Source organism: Sceloporus undulatus, chromosome 4 (genome assembly GCF_019175285.1).
Source record: "Sceloporus undulatus isolate JIND9_A2432 ecotype Alabama chromosome 4, SceUnd_v1.1, whole genome shotgun sequence".
Lineage (NCBI taxonomy): Eukaryota > Metazoa > Chordata > Lepidosauria > Squamata > Phrynosomatidae > Sceloporus > Sceloporus undulatus.
Window position 1 is genome coordinate 18,335,306 of NC_056525.1, and position 25,511 is coordinate 18,360,816.

At 40.7% G+C, this 25,511-nt stretch overlaps 1 protein-coding gene across 4 annotated transcripts in view; it reads right to left on the reverse strand.

The window, feature by feature from the left end:
• The window catches only part of STX16 (syntaxin 16), a 28,753-nt gene extending 6,239 nt beyond the window's left edge, over positions 1-22,514 (reverse strand). The window contains exons 1-8 of one of the 4 annotated variants that reach the window (XM_042462799.1): positions 21,198-22,514; positions 12,798-12,809; positions 7,423-7,530; positions 6,675-6,815; positions 5,535-5,697; positions 5,050-5,141; positions 3,714-3,857; positions 961-1,041 (exon numbers count right to left, since the gene is read on the reverse strand). In XM_042462799.1, the coding sequence (XP_042318733.1) occupies positions 961-1,041; positions 3,714-3,857; positions 5,050-5,141; positions 5,535-5,697; positions 6,675-6,815; positions 7,423-7,530; positions 12,798-12,809; positions 21,198-21,332 (876 nt within the window). In that variant the 5' untranslated portion in view covers positions 21,333-22,514. The remainder of the gene's footprint in view (positions 1-960; positions 1,042-3,713; positions 3,858-5,049; positions 5,142-5,534; positions 5,698-6,674; positions 6,816-7,422; positions 7,531-12,797; positions 12,810-21,197) is intronic. The other 3 variants (XM_042462801.1, XM_042462800.1, XM_042462802.1) reach the window with 3 other exon arrangements.
• Positions 22,515-25,511: the final 2,997 nt, after the last annotated feature.

The window sequence follows — 25,511 nt, forward strand, 5'->3', positions numbered from 1 at the left end:
ACTAATTTCCTCCCCACTGGATCAAGAAATACAAGATGTGTATTTCTATTAACCCTAATGTTAATACCTCAAAATTCTCAGAGGTCAAGAAATATCTCACAACTCATTTAAGGTAACTGGTAAAAATACTATTGTATGAAGAATGTGTACCCTCTGTCGTAACATTTGCTATCGCACTTTCCATCCAAGTAATTCTGGACATAGGTCAACATACTTTTTGCTCACAACAGGCCAAGGTAAGCCAACAGGATTCGGTTAGACTGAGACCGTTTAATTGTTTAGAATCAATCCGTCAATACAATATTCATTTGTAAAGTACACAGTTTTATCATGAGTTGCCAGATGCACAAGTACTATAAGGAAGCAATCACTTCAGTTAGGATGCAATCATTTAAAAGGTAGATATTTTGTTATAGTAAGCAGCTATCTGTGAAATAACTGTACCACAGCCAATAACATTAGCTGATTACCTCTTATTACCCCCACCCTTTTTGGCAACTCCAGAGAAACAACGGTGGGTTATAGACTGCCATTTCGGACGTCCTCAGGACGTCCCATTTTAAAAAAGGGGCGTCTCTTCTAGACGCCCCTTTCCCTATCACGGACTCAGTCCGTGACAAATGGCGGCGGCCGTTCCACATGGCCGCTGCCATTTTTACGTCTTGGACGCATAGCATCCAGACGGGTCGCAGCGGTTATGACGTCGCGAGTGCGCCATGGGCGCCTCGCGACGTCATAATGGCGCCGCAGGAAGAAGCTCCATTTTGGAGCTTCTTTTTTGCTCCGCGAGGGAGTCGCGCGGTTTGTATGCTGCGACTCCCTCGCGGAGCAAAGAGCAGCGGCGGTCTGTAAAATACCAACATGTACAGAATGAGATTGCTATCAGCTCTTTGAAACAGTTCCTATATGGAACAAAGTACTGACATGCAGAATACCACATCTTAACACACTCTTGATTACCTTATGTAGTTGTTTCAATCCTTCTTCTGTTTTAACACATGATTGCTCAACATTGAAATCAATCCTGTCAAGAACTGTACCCTGAGCAAAAGAGAGTTCGTTAGCTATACAATGAGAAATTAAAGCAATATAGTATCACAAATTAAAGAAAAGATCTGCATAATTTAGTTTTAAAAAGCAAAGATAATGAATGGCCAAGAAAACCTTTAACAGCAAGAAAACAGCAGATAATAAAACCCCATGAGGTGGTCCCTCTATCATGGTATTATCCCAGTATCTTAAGCAGAAAGACCTAAATGTGAGGAGAAAAGACTATAGAAGAAAGATTCTTAGTGGCTTTGATTTTCCTCACTTAAAAGATAGCTGTAAAGAATATTTAATCCAAAATGATAAGCAGAAGACCATGGTGGGAGGAGGGATTTATAGATATATTCAATTTTCAATTTTTTATATTATAATGTATATGAAAACATGGTATGAAATATGGCAAGAACTTTTGTTAAAAAGGAATATATATGTATAACTTGATATAATAGAAAGTTTGGATAAGGTTCATACTTTAATCAAAATTATTTTTAAGAAAAAGATTTTCCTCACTTAAGGTAAATGAAGTATTGGCTGGCATCCTGTTCAGTATTTATGATAAGCTGGACTTCCAATCTTTAAAGTTTTTGGATTCACATTTATGATTTCATTGACCAAAAATGATTATAAAAAACCTACCTCTGAAGTCAGGCAAAAACTGGAAGGTTTGAGGTGCTGCAGACCGGGGCATTGGGAAATGACAACTGCAGTACTCTCCTAGTTGCAGAGCACCTGGAGACAAACAGCTGCAACAGGACTCCAAGGGATCTCTCCAGCTGTCTCCATGCTCTCCACAACCAGGAGAGTGTACAGTTATCATTTCCAAGCTTCCTCATATGTAGTGCCTTGGAACCAGTTCAATTGGAATACTGCCTGGCTTAAGAAGTAGGTTTTTGAGGGTGTGTGTGTCACTGATGGATACACCCAAGGTGGGGAGGAGGGTCAGGGAGCCAGGGTGGAGCCAGGTGGAGGGAAGAGTAGAGGGTTAGCTCTGGCTCCCTGAGCCTCTTTCCCACCTTGGATGTATCCTGAGAGGCATCCAAGGTGGAGGGAGTGTGGAAGATTAGCTCTGGCTCCCTGAGCCTCCTCCTCACCTTGGATGTATCTTGACAGGCATCCAAGGTGCAGGGGAAGGGGGAGGGTGCCAAGGAGAAAAGGAAGAAGGGGCTGCTTTGAACCAGATCCTGGATCTCAGTAACTGCCTCCAGTCTGGATTTTTATGGAGCCCAGTGGCCAAATGGCCATCCCTGGGCTCTCAAAGGGAAGCCCCATCCAGGAGAAGGAGAAGAGGCGGTGGCAGAGAGCTCTTGGCAACATTTGGAGCAACTGGGGCAGGGCTCCCACATGGAGCCTGGAAGGAGGGCTTTCAGGGGAGGATTCTGCCTGGTCAACCTTCCTCTGGTGAGTCTCTTTTATTAATCCCCCTATGCCCCTAAGTTTTAACCTTGACTTATCCATGGGTCACATTGAATTCCCTGATTTTGGCCCCAAAAGCTGCCCTCAACTTATACATAGGGTCGACTTATAGTCGAGTATATATGGTAATTTATATCCTTTATTAATTTATATTCAGTAGAGATCAATGTAACCTATATGGTTCCCAGACAGCTTCTCATCATGGCATTGACCAAATCTGTTAAAAAGTTGTAATATTTATCTTCAGAACGAGGACCTGCTTGATTTAAAATCCTGATTTAGCTTTATAAAATAAAGTTTCTAAGTGTCTTCATTTTCCAAAATAATAAAAACACTCAGATGCAAAAGATTTGAGCAAACCTAAGATAACCTAGCTACAAGGTACATTGAATCAACAAAACAAAGGAACAAACAAGAATTATATTTTTTTTGCAGTGTTGGGCTTATGTAGGTCTTTCTCAGCATGTTCTATAAATTTGAGCCACCTACTATGAAAGCCCTTCTCCCACTGGGCACTCACATATAACCCAGAAAGGGAAATTGGAGGATGGTCTCAGGTCCTGAATAGAAAGGATGAGGCAGTAGAGATGGAAAAACAAGGTTCTCCCTTAAATATAATTTGAATTAAAACCCACAATTTCTTCTCTTGAAAGTGCTCTTATGTATTTGACTCCAAATTGTGCAGTTGAAGGCCTAAACATCCTGAAGGTACCAGATCCTGTCTGATCTTGGAAGCTAAGCAGGATCAGCCCTGGTTAGTATTTGGATGGACGATCACCAATGAATACCAAATGTAGCTGCAGGCTACATTTCAGAGGAAGGAACTCACAAAATCACCCCTTGTCTAAGAAAACACTATGATTTCATGGGATCACCATAAGTCAACAGGTGATACACACACAGCTGTACAGCGGTGGTTTTTTACTGGAATAAACCTGTGTGTCTGTTTATAAACTGAAAAGCTTTGGATCAAGAAGGAATGTTTTTCTGTGTTAACTAGGCCAAATCAAGCTTTTCTGCTTCTCAGACTACCAGCTGACTTTCTTAAGCCAACTGAACAATTATATCCATGAACAGGTTCTAATTTTCTACAGCTCAAATATTCCTATGGTCATTGAATAGGGAGCACTGTCACTTTTAAAAACAAGTCAAGATTAGGGGGGGGGGGGGGGGAAGAACCACACAAAATCTAATGGAAAAACTATGCAATTTTATGTAACGGATGCAATGTATGAATACAAAGATCCACTTACCTGTTCAACTATCATTGCGCCTAAATCTCTAAAAATTTCATTGAGATCAGAAATAGACTGTACAATTTGTCGGATTTCTCGCTCCCGTTCTTCCACCAGTACTGTATTTTGTTGTACTAATACTAACTGGTCATCTGTAAAACCCTGATTTAAGAAAAAAGATATACAATGTAATCAGTTGCTAATATTCTACAATAGCAAATACAGTGGTACCTCGGGTTACGAAATTAATTCGTTCCGCCGCCGCTTTCGTAACCCGAAAAGCCTTCGCAAGCCGAAAACCCATAGGCGCTAATGGGGAAAAGCCGCGATTTCGTGTGAAATAGCGCCGAAAAGCACCAAAATTTTCTTCGTAACCCGAAATAACCTTCGTAACCCGGAACAGTTATTTCCTATGGGATTTTTTCATATCCCGGAAATTTCGTAACGTGGGTATTTCGTATCCCGGGGTACCACTGTATAAGAGACTGGAGGTGTTGCCCATCTAATCCTTCTGCTCTAATCCCTTCAAATTCTCCATTAACTCAAACTGCAGGATGGCACCTTCTCCCATTTTTTTTCCCAGTTATGCATATATACATATTTTATTCCTTCCTCCTCTTGCATCATTCTCATCTTTTGCCTCTTCTTTACTGGATTAAAGAAAATTTCAGTGATGACATTAGGCCTACATGTGAACCATTACCCAACCAGTTAAAAACCAATAATTAAAAAATCCAAAATGGGCTTTTTTTTTCTTTTGGGGTTTGTAAACAGCAAGGATGACAGAGATCTTAGCAGATACCATAACAAAAATTATGGCAGATGTGGGCAACTTGTGGTACTTCAAGAGACACTATGTCTGATTTCAAAAGTTCTCTCCAAACAATCAGTTCAGAGCTCTGCTAAAAGCAATCTATCCCTTGCCCAACAACATATGATTTGAGGAGTACAAGGTGGAGGTATTAAAAAGAGAAAAGGAAATTGAAAGACACAGAGAGAAAAGGTGTGGTCCCAATCACTTCTGGCTCTGGACTAACCCATTGCTGGCCATATGTCACCAGAAGGCCACTCCTGAAAACTCATTCCTGAGGGAAAGCTGATGTTGGAATAATCAAAAGGTGATCCACCCCGGATAGTGACAGCTGGGAAAATCTAATTTATTACATTACAAATGGCAATTCATATCATTAACCTTTAAACTTTCCTGCAAGTAAACTGAATGATTCATAAGAAGATAAAAGCAGAACAGCAGCCAAATGGCTATCAGACCAGATTAACATGAATTTGCTTTTAAGATGCCTCCTCTCTGCTACAGAAAATAAAGAGCTGCCTTTTCAAACAAATCTGCACTTACCCGATCGTACAGTGTTGTGTCCTCACCATCATCCATAAGTGGGACTGAAGTGTCAAAGAAATGCTTGGATCTTTCTTCCCGATTCTTCATACCTACAAGAGCAGGAAAATAATGCCATTTAAAATGAAGGATTTATTAATACATATTCAGCAAAGCTCAATTAATTTTAATATGCAATAGCTCAAGACACACACACACAGCCTGATATGACACTCATTCACAGAGTGATGCTTTTGAGCTGTATCCTTAATTATTGTTATGCACCATAACAGCATGGAGGTTATGGAGCTGAAAGAAAGAAAGAAGGAAAGGGGAGCCTGAATATTAGATTCTTAGATAAGAGAGGTTTTACACCAACAACCATTTCAGTGGAACAGTGCTTCACTATCTCAGTTTGCAACATGGAGCACTGTTTTACCTGACGCTCAGCACACTGGATAAAAGAAGGTGCACAGCAATTAGGTGGTATTTGGGTCTCAACTTACGTTTGAGATAGTCAGATTGCCCATGCCTAAAGCTGGTGGACAATTCCTGAAGGGACTGGGCTAAGCAAGACACAACATTCTTCAGAAGCCGACGCTCTTGGTCTGTACAGCTTCGAGACTTGCTGTGTAACGTCTGGACTGCCCTCTGACACCTATGGAATAGCTTGGAGATGGAGGAGGACAGCGGAGGAAGACACCATTTCCATTACCAAAAGGGCATTTCAACTTGAAAAACTATAAAACAAACCATTAAAAACAGCAACTAATGTTCTAATGGAAGAGCCATATAATTATATAAGCCTTATAGAGCCTTATAATTATGGATAGAAAGAATATTCAAAAATGGTAACAACAACAACATGTTTCCTGAGTGTCAGGAAATCCCGAGGATAAGAATCCTGAACTCATGAGAATCTTTGCAGTTCAGGACTTATTCTACTCTAAATCTGCCAAAAATAAATAAATAAATAAATAATTAAAAAATTGGCAAACATAACAGAAATATTTTATGTGCAGTAAATGCAATTTTATGCACAGAAAACACTGTCTTTATGCAAATTTTGTGCAGAGCAAGTCCCTAGCTTACACCCAACATCTCATTCTGAGCTCTGGTAGAAATGGAAAGCCCTCCCTCTATCTTAACTGTTACCACCTTGCCCTTCAAGGGAGAGAAGAGGCAGGCACAGCTCCATCATGCCTAGCCCCAGAGGCAGATGAAAGGCACTCCCTCCATTTTAATTGTCACCAGGCTGGCCTCAGAGGGAGAGACAGGCATAGTTCCACCATGCCTAGGCCCAGAAGCAGATAAAAGGCCCTCCCTCCATTCCAAGTGCCATCACTCTGGCCTTGGAAGAAGAGAAGAATCAGCAGTATCTGCTAGACTTAATCCCCTTCCCCACTGCCATTCCCTTCTCCTTTTGTGTTACGTCTTTTTAGTTGCAAACCTGAGGACAGGGAACTGTCAAATTAACAATCTGTAAACCACTCTGAGAGCCTTTGTGGTGAAAGAGTGAGGTAGAAATACTCTAAAAAATAAATAAATAAAATTTCATTCAGTAACTGACCAAAAGAAGAAACATTGACATAAGAACTGGGAGGGGGGATGCTCAATTCATTTCTGAAAGAAAACCTCAACGATACCTGTGTAATTTCTTGGGTAGTTATTTCTATTGCATGTTCTTCTTCACTGCTATCATCCAGAGTTGGTCTGTTCAAATGTTTATCATGCAGACTAGCTAGTTCTTTCATCTTCTGCTTTATCCTGGAGATCTCATACCGAATCTAAAAGGCCAAAAACCAAAGGAGAAAGACTCAAACAATACCAGACAAATAACATGGTGAGATTATATTAAGAAATTTCTTATCTAGTTTCTATAGATTACACAGTTTTGTGGTTGCTTCTACATATGTATGAATTACAAGTGACATGTTACATACAGCACTGAATGTAAGTATTATGCCACTATATCAATGTCAATGACTTTTGAACTATTTCCTCAAGGAGTTACATCACTTTCAATCCTATGTTGTTTCCTCCCTTAAATGGCTTGAAACAAAATGAAGCAAAAAGCTTCACCTGTTCAAAGAAAGCAATTTTCTTCTGCCTTTTTGAATGCTGAAACTATTTCACTAGTTCTTCCCACCCACAATGATACATCTCTTCCTGGTTTACATTAAGATGTTTTTATACTGTTAATTCTTGTCTTCTGTATGTGTTTATAGCATATTTAATTCTGGATAGCTTTTTTCTAATTTGTATGCTATCATAAATATCAGAATATCAAGACACAGATTAAGCAAACCAAATAATCATAGGACACTTAACCACTGGTTTTCTAAAGAATTTCATGGATTTGAAATTATATCCATTAACTATACTTGAACTCACTTCTTCTACTCCATCAATCCACTTTGGAGGTAGTCTCTTAGTTACACAGACAGGTGCTTCAGGATCTAAACTAATCCCGGACACTAGTGCCATGCGATCATCCGTGAGCTGTAAAAAGGAGGAACAATACATATTTACACATACAATAGTTAATTAGATAATTCACAGCAAAAGGCCCACATTATACAGTCGGCCCTTCTTATACATGGATTTTTTTATACACAGATTCAAGCATACACGCTTTGAAAATATTCCAAAAAAGTATAAATTTCAAATATCAAAGCTTGATTTTCCATTTTTTATAGGGGACACCATTTTGCTATATCATTATATTTAATGGGGACCTGAGCATAAAATGATTTTGTTATACACAGGGGATCTTGGAACCAAACCCCAGCGTATAACAAGGGTCCACTGTATGATGTAAGGCAATGGTTAGTGTTTCAGACAGTTCTAGGGCTTCTTGGTGCTGAAAGATGCAGCAGCCTCTGCACTTGTTCTTGCTGCTCCCTTGTCAACTAGGATAAGATAAGTCTTAGAAAGTGAGATATTAGGAAGCTAAACTTTCCTTGTCTGATTTGCTTCCTCTATCAGCCAACTATTCTAGAGCATTCTGGGCAGTTTACATTATCTTGTTCAGCCAGAATTAAGTGACTGTCCTATATGTTGAGAAGAAATAGACCTAACCCAACCTGAACCCTCTCTCCATCTTTTTTTTTTTCATTCCTGTGTGTCTGTTCTTGCTTCTTCATAAACACGTTGTAATATGTCTGCCTGCCACCCATATCTCTTTTAGTATAGATTAGAAAGGATCAGGCTGTCCTATCCTAAGAGCATAATTAATACTCTTCCTCTTGAGGATTCTAAGCTTATTTTCTGCCTGCAATTTGATTCTTTTAAATTAACCCTCCCAAGATGTGCACTTCCAGTGTTGCTGGAGTAAAGGCTCCGGCAGGTCTCTCTTTCAAGTGAGAATCTCTTTCCACTCATCCCCTCTAACATTTGGAAGCTTACCAAAAGCAAAAGGAAAAAAAATAACAGTAGTGGGGGACAACAATCCTGGACAGCTCTTTCATCATTCCTGATCATTACCAGTCATACCTCTGCAGTCTAGTAAACAAGCTCATCAAGTTCAGACCACAAAGCCAAGAGGCCTGGCTGACACTGTGTGATTTAAGTATACAGGTCCAGAGTTGGAAAACTTACTTTTACTATGAAGGTTACTTTGGTTAGGCCTTTAGCCCAAGGTTCTGCTTCTTTTCTAGAATTTTTCTACATTCCTTTGCTGTCAGCAAGTGTTTTGTGGCAAAAGACCAAAACACTTGATGCAGAAAGTATTATCTGAAGCTCGAATGAAACCCAGAGGCTTAAGGTAAAAGTGATGTCTCTATATTCAGTACCTAAATGTTTAAGCTTAATTAGCCACTGCTTTAAAAAAAATGGGGGGGGGGGGGGGCAATTATTGTTTCCTAGCCAAAGCATCAAGAATATGAAACTTTACACAAAAAGGAACCAACATGAAATCCTTAGTTCTATTACCCAAATAAAGAGCAGCAATTGGACAAGAGAAGTGATGGACTGGAGGAATGTGGAAGGGAAGTTTGTCCCACAATTTACATGAGCAATAATTATTATTATACTCTTTGCCTGTAGTTTAAAGCAAATATATACAAACAAGAACCAGTAGTTTGGATTGTGTTATTTTATACATCTTTTTCTGGGCCTGTAAGTATGTACATATGTACAAGTGTGTGTGTGCGCGCGTATATTAATTAAACTAATGATGGTATCCTGTAATTAAAAAGGAATTATGATCTTAATATAGTCATCAAAGAAAATTCTGGACCAAGGCTGATAGCTACTAGAAGATAAGTTTAAACCCATTATCACTGTTTCATCTGGAGCAATCAGGAAGCATTTTATCCTCTGATTTTTTTATGTTTGCACAGCTCTCATTGTGTATAGAGGAGCAAGCATGAATATACCCATACTGGCCTCATAGCCTTAGCAACTGGCTGCACTGTTCCGAGATCACCCTTTCTCCCCAAATCTCCCACAAATCAAAAGTCCTTTGGAAGCATTCTACTTTGTCTGGCTTTTAACTGTGCATTTTGTAACCCACCACAGTCCTTTAGGAGAGCACAGGTCTAATCTCCTCAGATTTTTAAAAACAAGTTGTAGAGTGGAGGAAATTGAAGGACAGAGGGAGGAAATTCCTTCTTTAAGCTCAGAAAGAAGCAGGCTGAAGAACAGGATTTAATTAGCCCCTGTTCATAATTTAATTCTGAGGCAGTGCTTTTCCAATGAAATCCTGTCTACTTCCTCTTTTCGGGCATGGCTGGAGCTTGCTGCTGACAATGCAACACATGGAAAGCATTGTTTCCTCAGGAAACTATACAAAAGCTCAGAATTTTGCATGAAAATTAAAAGAAGTGTTAAGATTCAAATCACTTCAGAATGTACAAGGGGCACAATTTTTAAAGTATTAAAATTATTTATAGATTTAGACATTCTTTCCTTTGGACTTTAGTGTCTCCTGTTTGTAAGAAACATTAAAGAATTGTGTCTGAAAGCAATTTCACAAAAGCAGATCATGTGTGAAGTATGCAGCAGCCTCTTGTTTTAAACAGCATCACGATCTCCAAATGCCGAGTCAGCCCCATATATAACAATAAACATATATTTTTTTAAAAAACTAGAGACAGTTTAGGTTTATTCCACTCCGAAACATTGCACACCACAAATGGACATTCCTGTTTGGCTTTATTTATCTGTTGTACATTTAGAAACTATTGCAGAGAAGATAGAGATTTCCTCCCTTATACTTCCCTTTTGCAAGGCAGTAAAAGCATCAGTCTGCCTGCACTGGGCTGACCAGATGTGTGGTTATATGGAAGAATGAAGACCTACAAAGCGTAGGAGAGAAGGAAGCACCAAACATTGCATAATTGTCGCTTGCTATTTGGTTTTCTTTTGTTGTCTGTTTATCAAACCATTTCCTGTATTGCTATGTACTGTATATGCATTATCCTACTTGAGAGTATGTATTTTCCCTGGAAAATGATTAACCATCCATTATGAACCCAAGCCCTCCCTCCAGTCCATCTGCCTTGGTCCAGGCCTTGGAGGTAGAGAAGAACTGCTGGACCTCTTACCCTTTCCACCCATCCCTTCTCCTTCTGTGTCATGTCTTTTTAGATTGTAAGCCCGAGGGCAGGGAACCGTCATAAAAGATTGTATGTACAGCGCTGTGTAAATTTACAGCGCTTCATAAAAAAGGTAAATAATAATAATATAATAAATAATAAATAATAAGATAATAATAAATATAATAACAAACAGTTTTTAAGAAAGCAATACAAAACTCAAACCTGAGATATTGTTATCCCTTGATACAGCCTCTTATGCTTTGGTTCTCCACTATCCATTTGAGTATTTGGACAAGTATAGTTGCATCTTCCTACTCCTGTTGAGTTTTACTTGGATTCCAACTGTGGGTTTAGCAAGAGGATTCCCCCCTCCCCCATCCATCACTCCAGTTTTTACTTAGCTCTGAGATGCAGGGGTAAGGATTGAAATGAGGCAGTGCAGAGACTACAGAAAAGCCTGTAGACATTGAGTTAATTCAGCATGGAGAGATCTCTCCTCTAGTATTCCAGGCACGTTCTCATCTTTGTGGTATAAAGACAGTCAATAGCAGGGCTGGGGAGTAGTGGTGATTTGGGGGTTACTCCTTGTCCTACTCCAGAGTAAGGTTGTTTTTCTTAATGTTACTCCTATTCCTACAAAAACCTTTACCCCTTACTCCTACTCCTCAGCCCTGGGGAAAAGCCCCGGTTGCTTTGCAAAGCTTGTGTGTGTGTGTGTGTGTCTGCCTCCCAGTCCCTTCCCCAGTACAATATAATAAAATTGTTTTTTGGTGTTTGCATGTACAATATAGTAACAGGAATAAGGCGTAACAAATATTTTGTTACGCCTTATTCCTATTCTTACTCCTGTAAAAACCTCTTATTCCTTTACTCCTTACTCCGACTCTTAGGGCCCGAACAGACAGGCCAAAATAAAGCTGCTTTGGGTCATTTTGGAGGTTTGCTGTTTAAATGACACATGCATCTTAAGAGGCCAGAAGCTTCGCCAAAGCTGCGCTCCAGTCCTTACGACTGGAGTGTGGCTTTGGTGCTGCTTCTGGCCTCTTAAGACGCATGTGTCATTTAAACAGCAAACCTCCAAAATGACCCAAAGCAGCTTTATTTTGGCCTGTCTGTTCAGGTCCTTACTCCCCAGTCCTGGTCAGGAGTCAAGAGTTCAGACCCAGGAGAAAGTGAGACATCAATTTCTTCACATACCATTCCTTCTCCCCTACTCTACAGATACTCTGGGGTGCTGTGGCTAAATTGGTAGAGAATGAAGAGACTAAGCACTCAGCTATGAATGAAAATGGATGGTTTGGAATGGTTCTCTTTTTCGTTCTCTCTCAACCAAAGGTGCCTCACAGTTCTGTGATGCAGAGAAGATATACACCACCCTGACCTGCTTGGCAGACAGAAAATGTCAAACAAATAAAACAGAATCAGTAGTAGTTTACTCCTAAATGTGTTCCATAAAAAAGCAAGTTCCACTGAATCTGACAGGAGTTCATAGAGTGTGTGTTTAGGATTGTAGCCTGAAACGTCTGGGGTGAATTCTGCTTTGCTGAAATGTTCCCACACCATGGAAGGGGGCATTCCAATCAATGGTGGAAGTGTGCTCAAAAATCAACAGAAGAATTTGCATCCAAGATAAAAAGAACATTGGTGCACCGTCTTAGGCTGTATCCACACTGTAGAAACAATCCAGTTTGATGCCACTTTACCAGCCATGGCTCAGTGCTCTGGAATTCTGGGAGTTGTAGTTTGTTGTGACATCAGACTTCTCTGACAGAAATGTCTAAATGCCTCACAAAAAATACAGTTCCCAGAATTCCACAGCACTGAGCCATGGTAGTTAAAGTGATGTCAAACTGGATTATTTCTGTAATGCAGATGCAGCATTAGTCAAATCTTATAACTGTCTTCCCACTGGAGAGAGGTAGACTGAAGCGTTTAATCCTTCCTTGTCTAATGAATTTACAGTTTAAATATAAAAGTTAGTAAACTGAATGCAGACTTGGCCATCTCAATAATCAGGGAAATTATAATTAGTCACACGGAATTAAGATATGCAGGCTAGCTGCAAAATATCAAGACATATGTCTTCAAAACAGCCTTCTATGTTATCCTGGGGGTAACTCAGAACTGAGAATGCTGAACTAGAGGGGGTAATGGTCTGGCTAGGAGAAAGGCATTTATGCATAACATTTTCCTTGAAATATCAGTATTAGACAAACAAAACTATACCTCATCCAGCTCCTGAGGTGGGTTGTTGATCCCATCAGCCCCATCCATATAGGGACAGCAAAGTTTTAAGAGAGGGAAACAAAAGAACAGGACAGAGCACAGGGTACAGTCAGTTGAAGGAACAAAGGAATTTTATTGTTCAACACTGCCAGTTTAGCAAGGGAAAAACAGAACAGTTTTCTAAAATCAATTATCAGCTGCGCAGTACACTAGTATTTAGCCTTGTGAGTAGTTGCACTTTCTCTTTTTCAATACATTTCAACTCATTTCACTGATCTGTAAAGAAATACACATTTTTAGAGACCTTACACAACACATTTTAAAGAGATATGTGCAAATAAAAGAAAATTCAAACTAGATTCAGCAGACAGTGCAAACTATGGTTTTGAACATAACATCAGAACCCACCAAATCTGAGGTTTTAAAGAATCTGCATATTCCAGTTTTGGTCACTGCAAACTGGGATTATCAGTCATGGTGCTGGTAACATTTATAATCTATTATGTTGTAACTGAAGTTAATTTTAGTGATGTGAATTTACTAACATGGAAACATTTGGGTGGGAAAGCTTCTGCCTACATGAATTCCCTTGCTGAACATCTCTGAGCTCAGGTTGGATTTCTAAAAGAAAAAGTTCAAAAAATTATGTGGAGGATGAAAAATTCTAATATATACATATCGTTCAGTAATTTTCTCTTGGACTGAAACTGTTCTTCAGAACTGGCTTCAAAAACAACACTCACCAATCTACAGCTCAGATTATTATTTTTTACAATTGACACTAGTTGAACATACAACAATCATAGATGATTTTTGTGAATGTCTGAGAACTGTATATACTTGATGGCAAGTATCAGCAGTCATATACAGTAATTGGAATTGGCAGAATTCATTTGCACAAGTCCAAAAGGGAGAGGATACATGGCTGGTTTTTTCCCCCCAGACATTCATCAAACTTATCAACTTAGACTGCTTACCTGTAAATGGAAACCAAATTCTGGATATACTCAGTAACAAATCAAGCTGTGTAGGTCACTTTAATTGTTCACCTGATAAAGTGCCCAGAACCATAAAGTTGCCACCAAATATAGAAGCTCATCATCAAATGAAAGTAGTATCAAATACAGAAGGAGATTTAAGAATCTTTTGTCCCTTAAAATGGCGCCAATTTTAGCAAAACATTCTTATTTATTTCACATGGAGCAAGCGAAAACCAGTTTTAGGCCATGCTGGCTTTGACATGATTTGAACCAGGGCCCAGAAAAATAGTTCTTTTCTACCCAGGTTAGGGAAACATTTGGAAAACATAAAGCTCTTTTATAGATAGTCAATGTTACCCTATTACCTATTTGAGAAAACATCTATTTCACTCGGCACTTACTCTTTTTTAAAAAAAATAAAATTTCTAGAGACTTTGCAAATACATGTTAAAACTGCAGATTCCTAGGAAACCTTAGGGATCAAAATTTTACATTATAATCAATTGGTAAAAGCTAGCAGTGCAGTGCCAAAAAAAAAGCACACTGAAAAATATACTGCCAGATGTGACCTTTGCCGCTGTGAAAATGTTATTTAAAATTGTATAAATGTAAGTTCACAAGTTGCTGGTTACAAAACAAACTGTTTACACAGTTGAATCAATGAGTTGAATCTCAGGCATGAAGAACTGGCTATTCATAGAGAAAGCGCATTAATGCAAAAGAAGTTGAAAAGACGTGACAGCACATATATATGTATATATATGTTTACTAGAGGGTGCTTTTTCAGATAGATGAATCGTCTAGACTAAAAAAGGAAATGAAAACAGAACTCAGCTGATGCTGTTCTTGCCAGTTACTAGCCACAAAAATTTGCTTATTTTAAAATAAGAAATTGGGACATGTCAAACAAGCTGCTTTAGTTATTTGAATGTCTTTGAAGAACAGTCGATACTGGGATATTTCATTCATATTAACCCTGCCTGACTTTTTTTTAGAAAAGAAAAATCTACATTGTGCTTTTATAGTGTGATTGTTTCACATGCAATTTTGAAAAGTAACAGGATCTGAAATATTCCAGGAATTGACTTCAAGTTTTAAAATACTTATAACATGAATCAAGCCTGAACTCTTCGTAGAATCCGTGATAACTAAACTGAGATTGGCATACTTTAGAAATATGATGGGAAGACATGACTCACTAGAAAAGACAGTAACACTTGGTAAGAAACAAGGCAGTAGGAAAAGAGCACCTCATACTAGCAATAGTTTACCGACTATAAGTCGACCTCATGTATAAACTGAGGGCAGGTATTTGGGCTAAAATTATAGATTTTGCTATGACAGGTGGATAAGTTGAGGGTAAATGTTAGGTGCATATAGCAAAGGATCTAAAAGATGAAGCAAAGCAAAACAATGTCAAAGAACTTATAAAATTCCAGCAGACTTAACTCTTTGTGCTTACTCTTAAGAATGGATGGATGAGAGAGTACAGGGGGTCAGTGCTTCACATAATATACTCTTGCTTTTCACCAGCAGATGGTTCCTTCTTTTAAATAAGAGTGAAGATACAGTACTTACATTGGCCAGTACATACGTTGAGTCAGGTTTTGGGGGTCAATTTTTGACGTAAATTTTTAGACTTATACATGTGTATATACAGTATAGCAAGGAAGCAAAACAACACCATTTGTCCAATATAGCCACTGTCTTTTTCTTTCAAATGCTTCACAAGTCGCATTTCAGCTACCTAGAAGCATTTTGTATCAAGAACAGAAACCCATATAGATCATGGCTAACACTGGCGGGTTACAGACTGCCCATTTGGGGCGAGTTGCACCCGCCCCTTTCCCCGGTGTATTGGGGCCTCAGTGGCCAGAACAGCAGTCGCTGAGGCCCCGATCTGCCGCTTTTCAGGCTGCAGGGAAGCAGCAAAACGCTGCTTCCCCGCAGCCTGAAAAGGGGTGCCCCTGGGGCTTCAAGCCCCAAGGACACTCCGTGGCAGCGGGGAGGAGGAGAAAGGGGCCGCTTGGCCCCTTTCTCCTTTGGTCTGCTGGGTGCAGCCATGTGAAGGTTGCGCCCAGCGGACCAAACCAGGAAGGAGCTCCGAAACGGAGCTCCTTCCTGCTCCGCGCTAAGGGCGCACTAAGCGCCCTGGCGCGAAGCGAGGACGTCACATCCGCGCCGCCCCGTATAGAGGCGGTGCGGTCGTTACGTCTTCATGGCGGCGGCCATGTGGAACGGCCGCCGCCATTTTGTGCGCGTTCTGCACATCCTAGGGTTGGGGTCATCCGGAAAGGACGCCCCTTTTTAACCCAAGCACGCGCAGAGCGCATACTAAAGTGCCCGTTTGTAACGGGCCACTGTTTTGTTGCTGCTGTGTACCTTTAAATTAACTTATTGTGATCCTGTTTTGGGGTTTCTTGACAGGTTTTATTCAGATGTTTTCAGCGACTTCCTGTTAGGCTGAGGCCCAAGTATCAGCAGGGATTTTAATTCTAGCCTCCTAAAGTCCTAGTCCAACACTCAAACCACTACACCACACTGGCTCACCACTACTACTACTACACTACTAGTACACACAAATATTTCACCACACACATATGCAGGAAAGCTGTGGCTGGCCAACTATCTCAGAATTGCATACCCAGTCAAAAACACACAAGTGTGGCTGTCAGACTCACATATGATCTACCTCTGCTCTTCCAAATTCTTACAAAGTGTTGCTCAAGTACAAAATATATGATGCCCTAAGTGGTTGTTATGCCATGTGTAATAGTGTCAAAACTGTTAGGAATCGGACATATTATTACTGAAATCCAGCCTAGACAACCGTACTAGTCAAGGTGACAATGAGCCCGAACAGACAGGTCAAAATAAAGCTGCTTCAGGTCACTTTGGAGGTATGCTGTTTAAATGATGCATGTGTCCTAAGAGGCCAGAAGCCATGCCAAAGCCACGTTCCAGTCTTAAGGACTGGAGTGCAGCTTTGGCGCAACTTCTGACCTCTTAAGATGCATGTGTCATTTAAACGGCATACCTCCAAAGTGACCCAAAGCAGCTTTAATTTGGCTTGTCTGTTCAGGCCCAATAATATATTGTCAGACATACCAATGGTCTCACAATATAGGCTAGTGCCTGAGGAGATTTCAACTCTCTATCCCTCCATTATCTGAGTTTAGGTTATTGGTGCCATGGGGCAGAAACGTCTTGGTGGCTTTGACATTCCCTCTACTAGGAAGAGCATTTAGACAAGTGAACAAGATTATCCTTTTTTATCTGACCTTTTATAAGTGACTAAAATGTCAGTTTTTGTAGATTTTGTGTGTGTGCCTTCTGGACACCTGTCAACTTTTGGTGACCCCATGAATTTCATACGTTTTCTTAAGCAAGAAACACTCAGATGTGGTTTTTCTGGTTACTTCCTCTAAAATATAGCCTGCAGAAACATCCCATCCAAGTACTAACTGGGGCTGACCCTGCTTAGATGGGATATGATGCCTTTAGGGTATTTAGGCCCTTTACTAGCCTCCAAATCATATATTTGGATAGTACTTTATTATGAGGCATTTGAATTTTCCTTCAGTCACTTTGAGAGTCTTGGCAAAAGTCAGAAACGACTTGAAGGCTCACAACAACGACAACTTGACCAAAATGTATTCTTTTGATGTTTTGCTTCAAAATGCGTGTATGATAAAAAATTAGATGCTTCCCCTGCCTAAAAGGAATGTAGTGTTAGAAAGCCACTGAAGCTCCAGTTGGTAACATCCTAATATCTTAGATGGTGCAGCTCAAGGTCTGTATTACCATTTAGATTTTCATTCATTTATTCACTTTCAAGGAAAATGTAAAGAAAATAACAAAATATCAGCTGAAGGCACAACAGATGTATAGAATAAAGCAGAAAATAAAATGTTAAAAGTATAACATAAGCTATAGTATAACAGTATAACATAAGCTATTGTCACACTTTGTTATTACAAGGTTTTAAATTGTTTTTAAAATGTAATTTTAGATATGTGTTGTTGAAACACTGTTGTAATCCTGCTTTGATCCGTCAAGAGAGGTGGGAAAATAGAAATAAAACCTATTACTACTACTACTACTACTACTACTACTAATAGCATCATTCTCCAAAAAGAAATCAGTGTAAAATCGCCTATTTTATGCTCACTGCAGCAGCATTCAGCTGGGGGAAAAAAGAGAGCATATAGGAAAGGAAGATGTTTTCCTCTAAGAATGACACTGATATAAGATTAACATGTTGCTAATGGAATTAACAGTAAAATGAATAGAGTGGGGTGTTCATTGTGAAAAGAAAGAATGCAGGTGCATGTACTAGCAAAGGGCAGGAACATCTTAAACACGTAAGGGATTTGACAGACATGCACACACAGCAGTCTCAGTATGAAGCTGGTGCCTAAATATGTTATCTTGACTTCAAAAATATGATTCTGACATCTACATACACATCCCCACACCTGAACCTTGATGGTAGAGTAGCAAATGAATGGCAATGCAACAAGGGGGAAGAAAAGAAAAATGGAAATGGACATTGGAATAATGAGAGATTGACGATAGCAATTTCTATTTTAGACTGTACTGTCTGTTGCATTTCGGAGAGTGTTAGGAAGATAAGGAGATACTTTGCTCTTTTATGGAACAGGACTTTGAGCTAGTATAAGTAGCATGGTGACTGGCTTGAGAACATTCACATAAACATATAACAGCCTTATGCAGAATCAGATCACTGTTCAATCTGGACAAATATTGTAAATTCTGGCTATCTAGGGATTCAAACCAGGATTTTATCCTATCTAAAGAGCCCAGATATTTCCTAGTGGTCTCCCATCCAAGCACCAATTAGGTCTGATTCTTTTTAGCTTCCTGAAATCCAATGAGATTGGGATGTCTCGAGCAGACCCATAATGGATTGAAGATATACAGTATATATATGAGGAAGTAAGGGCTGCAGCAAAGTTTATTTATTTGCCTATCCACACCAGTTCAAGTAACAAGATGCAGAATGGATTCTTCAAAAAGAAATGAGGGGATCTACAGAAACAAATAGGCTTCGTTCTCAATAGCTTATTTTGAGAGATGAACCAAATCTGGGCTAGTTGTGAGATAGCACAGGGATAAGTTTCCCATCCCAGGCATGCCCCCAAGTGTATGATTTTTGCACACTCAACCCAATAAATAGCTTATATTCAGATGTATAAGTAAAAAAACTATTTGGGGAGATCACTGCTACATGTGATGCTCACCACCCCCAATGGTTGGGTCCAATTTGGGGGAATGGAGTGCCCTCATTCCTCATTTCAATCACAAAAATAGGCTTTTTCCCCCAGCTTAAAAGCAAACCCTTTCTAGGGCAGGGCACTGTTTAATTTCTTATGTTAAGAAAAAAGCTATTTCAGTCTTCCCAGATGTGACAAAGCCAAACTAAAAATGTTTGTCTTGAACATCTTCTAACCAATTAGGCTGGCAAATAGCAATAGCAAGTACATTTCTATACCGCTTATCCGTGCACTTAAGCACTCCCAGTGGTTACAATGTGTAAACTAATTGCCTCCAATAATCTGGGTATTCATTTTAGCAAGCTCAGAAGGATGCAAGCCTGAGTCGAGCCTGAGCCTTGGCTGGTATTGAACTCATATAGTTTGTGAGTGAGTGGCTGCAGTACAGGCATTTAACCGCTGCACCACCAGAGCAAATAAAAACCACTGGGAAACAAAAGGAGCAAAACAGCTTATTTCTAGCTCTCCTACTTACTACAGGGTTAAGGAAGCAGCCTGAGCAGCATCACCCAAACTAAGAAAGCTCTATTCCTATATACTGTAAACCACCTTGGGATAAAATCAGGATATAAATTAAATTAAAAAATTGAATGCAAAATAGCAGAAGGAGAGAAATATTACAGTTCACCTTTCTTCAAAATGCAAAAAGTAAATGAAAGGAACTAAAAAAATCTGGGTGAAAAAAAGACCTATGCCTTTTTCCCATCCACTAAACACACTGTGTATATAAAGAACACATCTTATGAAAGACCTACTACACCCATTAGGAAACTGTGATTGGTTATAGGTCCCTGTTGAACATGCACTGGGAGAATTCCTACTAAGTATGTGGGATGATCTATCTTTAGAAAAGCCAGTTCACTACTGCAGAAGTGGGGAGACTTACATCCTCTTGATGTTTTGAGCCACAGTCATCACAATCCCTTGCCATTGCCCATACTGGATGGGGTGATAGGAATTCATAGGTCAAAATATCTGGATGGCCAAAAATACTCACCGCCCCTATTCTAGCACAACAATCTATACGCAGTATGCAAAGGCAGGTTCTTCTAACGCCTTTGAGACTAACTGTTGAAAGCAGTTGTGGCATAAGCTTTTGCAGACTCAGGTCTACATCTGAGGAAGCAGACCTAAGTCTACAAAAGCTCATCCTACAACTTGGGTAACTGAAAATCATGCCCTACGAGGGGCGGCTCAGGGAACTGGGTATGTTTAGCATGGCGAAGAGAAGGTTAAGAGGTGATTTGACAGCCCTGTCAAATATTTGAAGAGGTGTCATACTGAGGATGGAGCAAGCTTATTTTCTCCTGCTCCAGAGAATAGGACCAGGAGCAATGGATGCAAACTACAGGAAAAGAGATTCCACCTCAATGTTAGGAAGACCCTCCTGACAGTAAGACCTGTTTGACAGTGGAACATGCTCCCTCAGAGTGTGGGGGAGTCTCTTTCTTTGGAGGTTTTCAAACAGAGGCTGGATAGCCATCTGTTGGCGGTGCTTAGACTGTGTATTCCTGCATGGCAGAATGGGGTTGCACCGGATGGCCCTTGTAGTCTCTTCCAACTCTATGAATCTAACTTTGCATAGTGATATTAACGTGGCTATGACTCTGAATTCTACACATAGGAGATTACTACATTATACTCTTATGGTGCTGCTATTCCACTTTTACTGCTCTGGCTTCCTCCTATGGAATTCTGGGGTTTGTAGTTCAGTGAGGCCTAAGAGCTCTCTGGGTGAGAATTATAAATGCCTTTCCTGAAAGTGCATATCCCAGGATCCCGCAGGAGGCAGCCACAGCAGTAAAAGTGGAATAGCAGCACTGTAAGAGTGTAGTGCAGTATTCTCCACATTGTCAGAACAATAGATTCCCACAGAACTGGGGTGCCCTGAAAAACAAGACCCCCCCCACACACACACACACAAGAGAATCAATCTCTTGAGGCAACAAGTTTGTATACAGAAACTAGGCAGAAGAGGAGCGGGAGAGGAAAGGATGGGACAGGAAGAAACAAAACCACAGAGAGAGCGACAGAGAGAATGAGATGCCTGCTATCTGACATTCCTAAGCAGTTGGCACTAAAACAGCGATATGTGGGATACAGTAGGACGAAGGGAGACTCACCGCAGCAGCCATGCTACGTGAAGTCAGAGGGCTGGAGGAGCTGTAACTACTCACTTGCTCAGCCAGCAGCTGCCGGCTTTGGATCGCGTTGTTCCGCAACAACAAGAACGCATCTGTTAAACGCCGGGTGGCCATGGCGCTAAAAAGCTTCCTAAGGGACCTGTCAGGGCCCCAGCACCACCACTTATTTCTGCAGACCCTTTTAGGTGTCTCCCCACCCCTGGGCCCCAAACCCCACAAAATAACCTATGGATCCCACAGGAAACCTTTTCCTTTTCTCTCCCTCTGAAATGATACCTGCTGATCTTTCCAGATCCCTAGCTAGCTTTCCCAAAGTATCTGAGCTTTGATGCAGAAGGGGAGGATTCCCAGATTCCTGGCTAGCTTTCCCTCAGGGCAAAATCCTTTAAAATATATCCATTTATTTGTCTGGGTTTTGATGCAGAAGGTGGAGGAGATTTTTAAAAGCCCAACCTTCCCAGATTCCCAGCTATCTTTCCTTTAGGGCAAACTCTTTTAAATATATATGTATCTGGGCTTTGATGCAGAAGGTGGAGGAGGTTTAAAATCCTGACTGTCAGCTAGCTTTCCCTCAGGGCAAAGTCCTTTTGGATTTTTTTATACAGAAGGTGGAGGAGACTTAAAAAACCCCAACCTTCCCAGATTCCAAACCAGCTGTCCTTCAGGTCATATTCTGCTAATATATCTATCTATCTGGGCTCTGATTCAAAAAAGTGGAAGAGATATTAAAAACCCTGACCTTCCCAAATTCTAGCTAGCTTTCCCTCAGGGCAAATCCATATATATATATATATATATATATATATATATTAAACTGGAGGTTTTAAAATCCTGACCTTCCCAGACTCTCAGGTAGCTATCTTTGAGGGCAAAGTCCTATATATATATATATATATATATATATGGGCTTTGATGATGCAGAAAGTGGAAGAGATTTAAAGCCCTCAACCTTCCCAGATTCCTAGGTGGCTGTCTTTCAGACTAAAGTCCTTTTAAATATATATACATATACATATATATATATATATATATGGAGAAGATGTAAAGCCCCTCCAAAAGGAGCATGAAAGAGACCCTCAGCTCCCTTTCTCCAAAGGAGCGTCCCCCAGAGTCCTCTCAGCCCCTCTTTCAGCTCATGGTTCAAAGGGACCCTTCCCCTCCTCAGTCCCTATGGGTCCCCCTCCTAAACCCTTCCGGCCTCCCCGCAACCCTTCCTGCAAACCCGGGTCCTGCAGCAAAGAGCCAGGGAAAGAGCCTACGGCCGACCCCCTGCAGCCCCCCCACACCTTCCCTTCCCCGGCCCCGGATGGAGCTGCCTCTAACCCCGCCGCCAGCCCGGCTCGCTTCCGCGTTGTGCATCCAAAAAACGGTCCCCCTCTTCGCCTCGACCGGAGAAGAAAGGTTCCGGGCGCTTTCAGGGCCGGAGGGAGGGAGCCACAACTGGAGTAAATGCAGTCCTATTGTTTATAGTACTCCTCCTCCTTTCATGCCCTCCATTTTGAGCAGGGCTAAGAAGCAAGGATTCATATTTCTCTAACGGGGTGTGTGTGTTTTTGCCTTTTATTTGGCTTTGTCCTACATTTCAAACTTCTGTCCAGGAGGGCTTTCAAAATGTCCTCCATTATGAGTATGATGACTGAGGAGTGTGGTTTTACATTTCTATGAGTGTTTTTGGCATTTATTTGGTCATATCCTCCTTTTCAACCTTCTGCCCAGGAGGATTTCCAAAATGTGCTTCCTTTTTGAGCCTGACTAACAAGCCTGGGTTTATATTTCTATCAGTGTTTTTAGGTTTTTGGTATTTGGTCATGTCCTCCATTTCAGTCTTCTGTCCAGCAGGGATTTCTAAATGTCCTCCATTTGGAGCAGGACCAAGAAGCATTAATTTCTATCAGTGTTTTTAGCTTTTATATGGTCATGTCCTCCCTTTTTTCTTGAATTTGTCCTACATTTTGTGGTGCCTTGTCTTCCTTTCTGGTTATGACCTCTGATCACCTAATACTAATACAAGGTGACCAAATGTCTTAGCTCCAAAGGAGGACAAGGAGGCACCACAAAATAGAGGACAGTCAAAAAAAAATGTGGGACATTACAACATAAACGTTAAAAACACTCATATAAATATAAATCCATGCTTCTTTGTCATGTTCAAAATGCAGGACATTTTGGAATTCCTCCTTGACAGAAGTGGGAATGTAGGAGATACCATGGGAAAGGAGGACGTCTGATCACCCTGTACTAATACTAATACTAATGAATATTATTTCTTTCCCACCTCTCCTCAAGGCAGGGTACAGCAGTAAGCAGCCAAAACAGTACCTAAAAATGTATCCTAATGCAAAATCATGGAGGGCTTCTTTAGAAATCCAGCGCTCTCTGCTTAATAAAGGAGCTTGAAGTTTCATAAAGGACAGAGGCAACTTAGATATTAAGAGGGGCATCTCTTTTTATCTTGCTATTTTTTTTTCCTTTTCCAAAAGTGCTCACATGGCCAGAAAGAGAACGGCCCTGTCTGTCTGAATGTCCGAATACCATCTGAACTGAGAACAGCTACATCTTGGCAAAATGCAGGCTTGAGACTAACATCAACTTCATTTTTTCCCTTCTATATGATTTTTTAACACCTTTGCTTTGTGAAGAAACCAGTAGTTTCAAAAGCTTGCAACGTACAGTATTTTGTGCTTTTTGGCTGGTCTGATAAAGGTATCACTATTGTTTTGTGGATTTGGGATGTTACTGTACTTTGCTACCTGGCCAGCATGGCTATCCCTGAATATATAGACATGAGGAAGGGGCACAGCTGTCTCAAGGGGTCGCCTTTTAAACATTTCTTTGGTAAAAGGCTCCCAGTTTCTCATTTGAGATGTGGTGCTGGAGAAGAGTTTTGGTGATACCATGGGTTGCCAAAAAGACAAATCTAATGGGTCCTAGAGCAAATCAAGCCTGACCTTCTCCTTCAGGTGAGGATGACTAGATTGAAGCTGCCATATTTTGGACACATCATGAGAAGGCAGGACTCAATAAAGAAAATCTGCACTGTACATCTACACAGATGTACACTGGACATCTATAAAGTGCATGTAGAAATAATGCAGTTTGACATCATTTTAAGTACTGTTGCTCCATTTTGTATCATGGGATTTGTAGTTTTACAAGATCTTTAGACTTGTCTACCAAAGAATGCTAGTGCCTCACAAAAGGCATGAATCATTAGAAAAGACAATAATTCTAGGAGGGTGTTCTCACTTAAGATTTGAAACGATTTAAAATACAACGTTTTTAATAGATCCGATTCAAAATAACCCTGGTCTTATCCCGCGTTCCGAATCGCTTTTATTCTTCGTTCCCATCTGGTTTTTTAAATCGAAGTTTTTACCTGCAAGCGTTCCTACTTGGCATGAATTCGGTGTTTAAATAAATCGATTCTTCTCCTCCATACCTTATTTGGAGCTGTCAATCAGTAGTACGTCAGAATGACGTAACGTTAATCCAGAATATTTGGAAACGATTTATCTTTTGGCATCGTTTCCATTTCATTGACAACCAGGGAGAATCCCTTCAGAGAGCCCAGAGATCAATGGGAGAGGCTTCTGGCAAAGCGAAGCTCTTTCCAGAGGAACTATGGGATAGGTTTTGGAGGGCAGCATCCTGTCTCCCAAGATAGCCAGGGAGAATCCCTTCAGAGAGCCCAGAGATCAATGGGAGAGGCTTCTGGCAAAGCGAATTAGAGGAACCCAAGCTCTTTCCAGAGGAACTATGGGAGAATCCCTTCAGAGAGCACAGAGATCAATGAAGGAGGCTGCTGGAAAAGCAGGGAGGGAGCACTCTTCCCAAAGATTCTCTTTCCAGGGTTGGAGGAGAAGGCAGATTCCATTTGGAGAGAAAGGCTCTATCCCCCCCTCCCCCCATTGATCAGAGCCCTTCCCTGCCTGGGCGAGATCAGATGCCTCCTCACGAGGAGCCTTCCCTTCCTGCCTCTCCTCCGTTAGAAATGGGCTCTCCCCACACAGAGGGGAGGTTGCAATCCACCGGGGGAAGCCTTGAGCAGCCGGGACTTCAGGTGTTTAAAGCGCTGAAGAGATTAAGCGCCTGTAAACCATTAAATAAAAAATAAAAATAATCCTTATCTCTTATTGAAAGACCACAGCGGACAAAAAAAGGGGTGAGGGAAGCAAAAATGGCGACAGCCAGACGGATGGGGACAGAAAGGGCAACTCCCCCAAGGACAGCCCCATCGCACTCCGCTCCTCCCATTCATCTAGCGCAATTTCAAAGGCTGTTGTTCTTATTTAA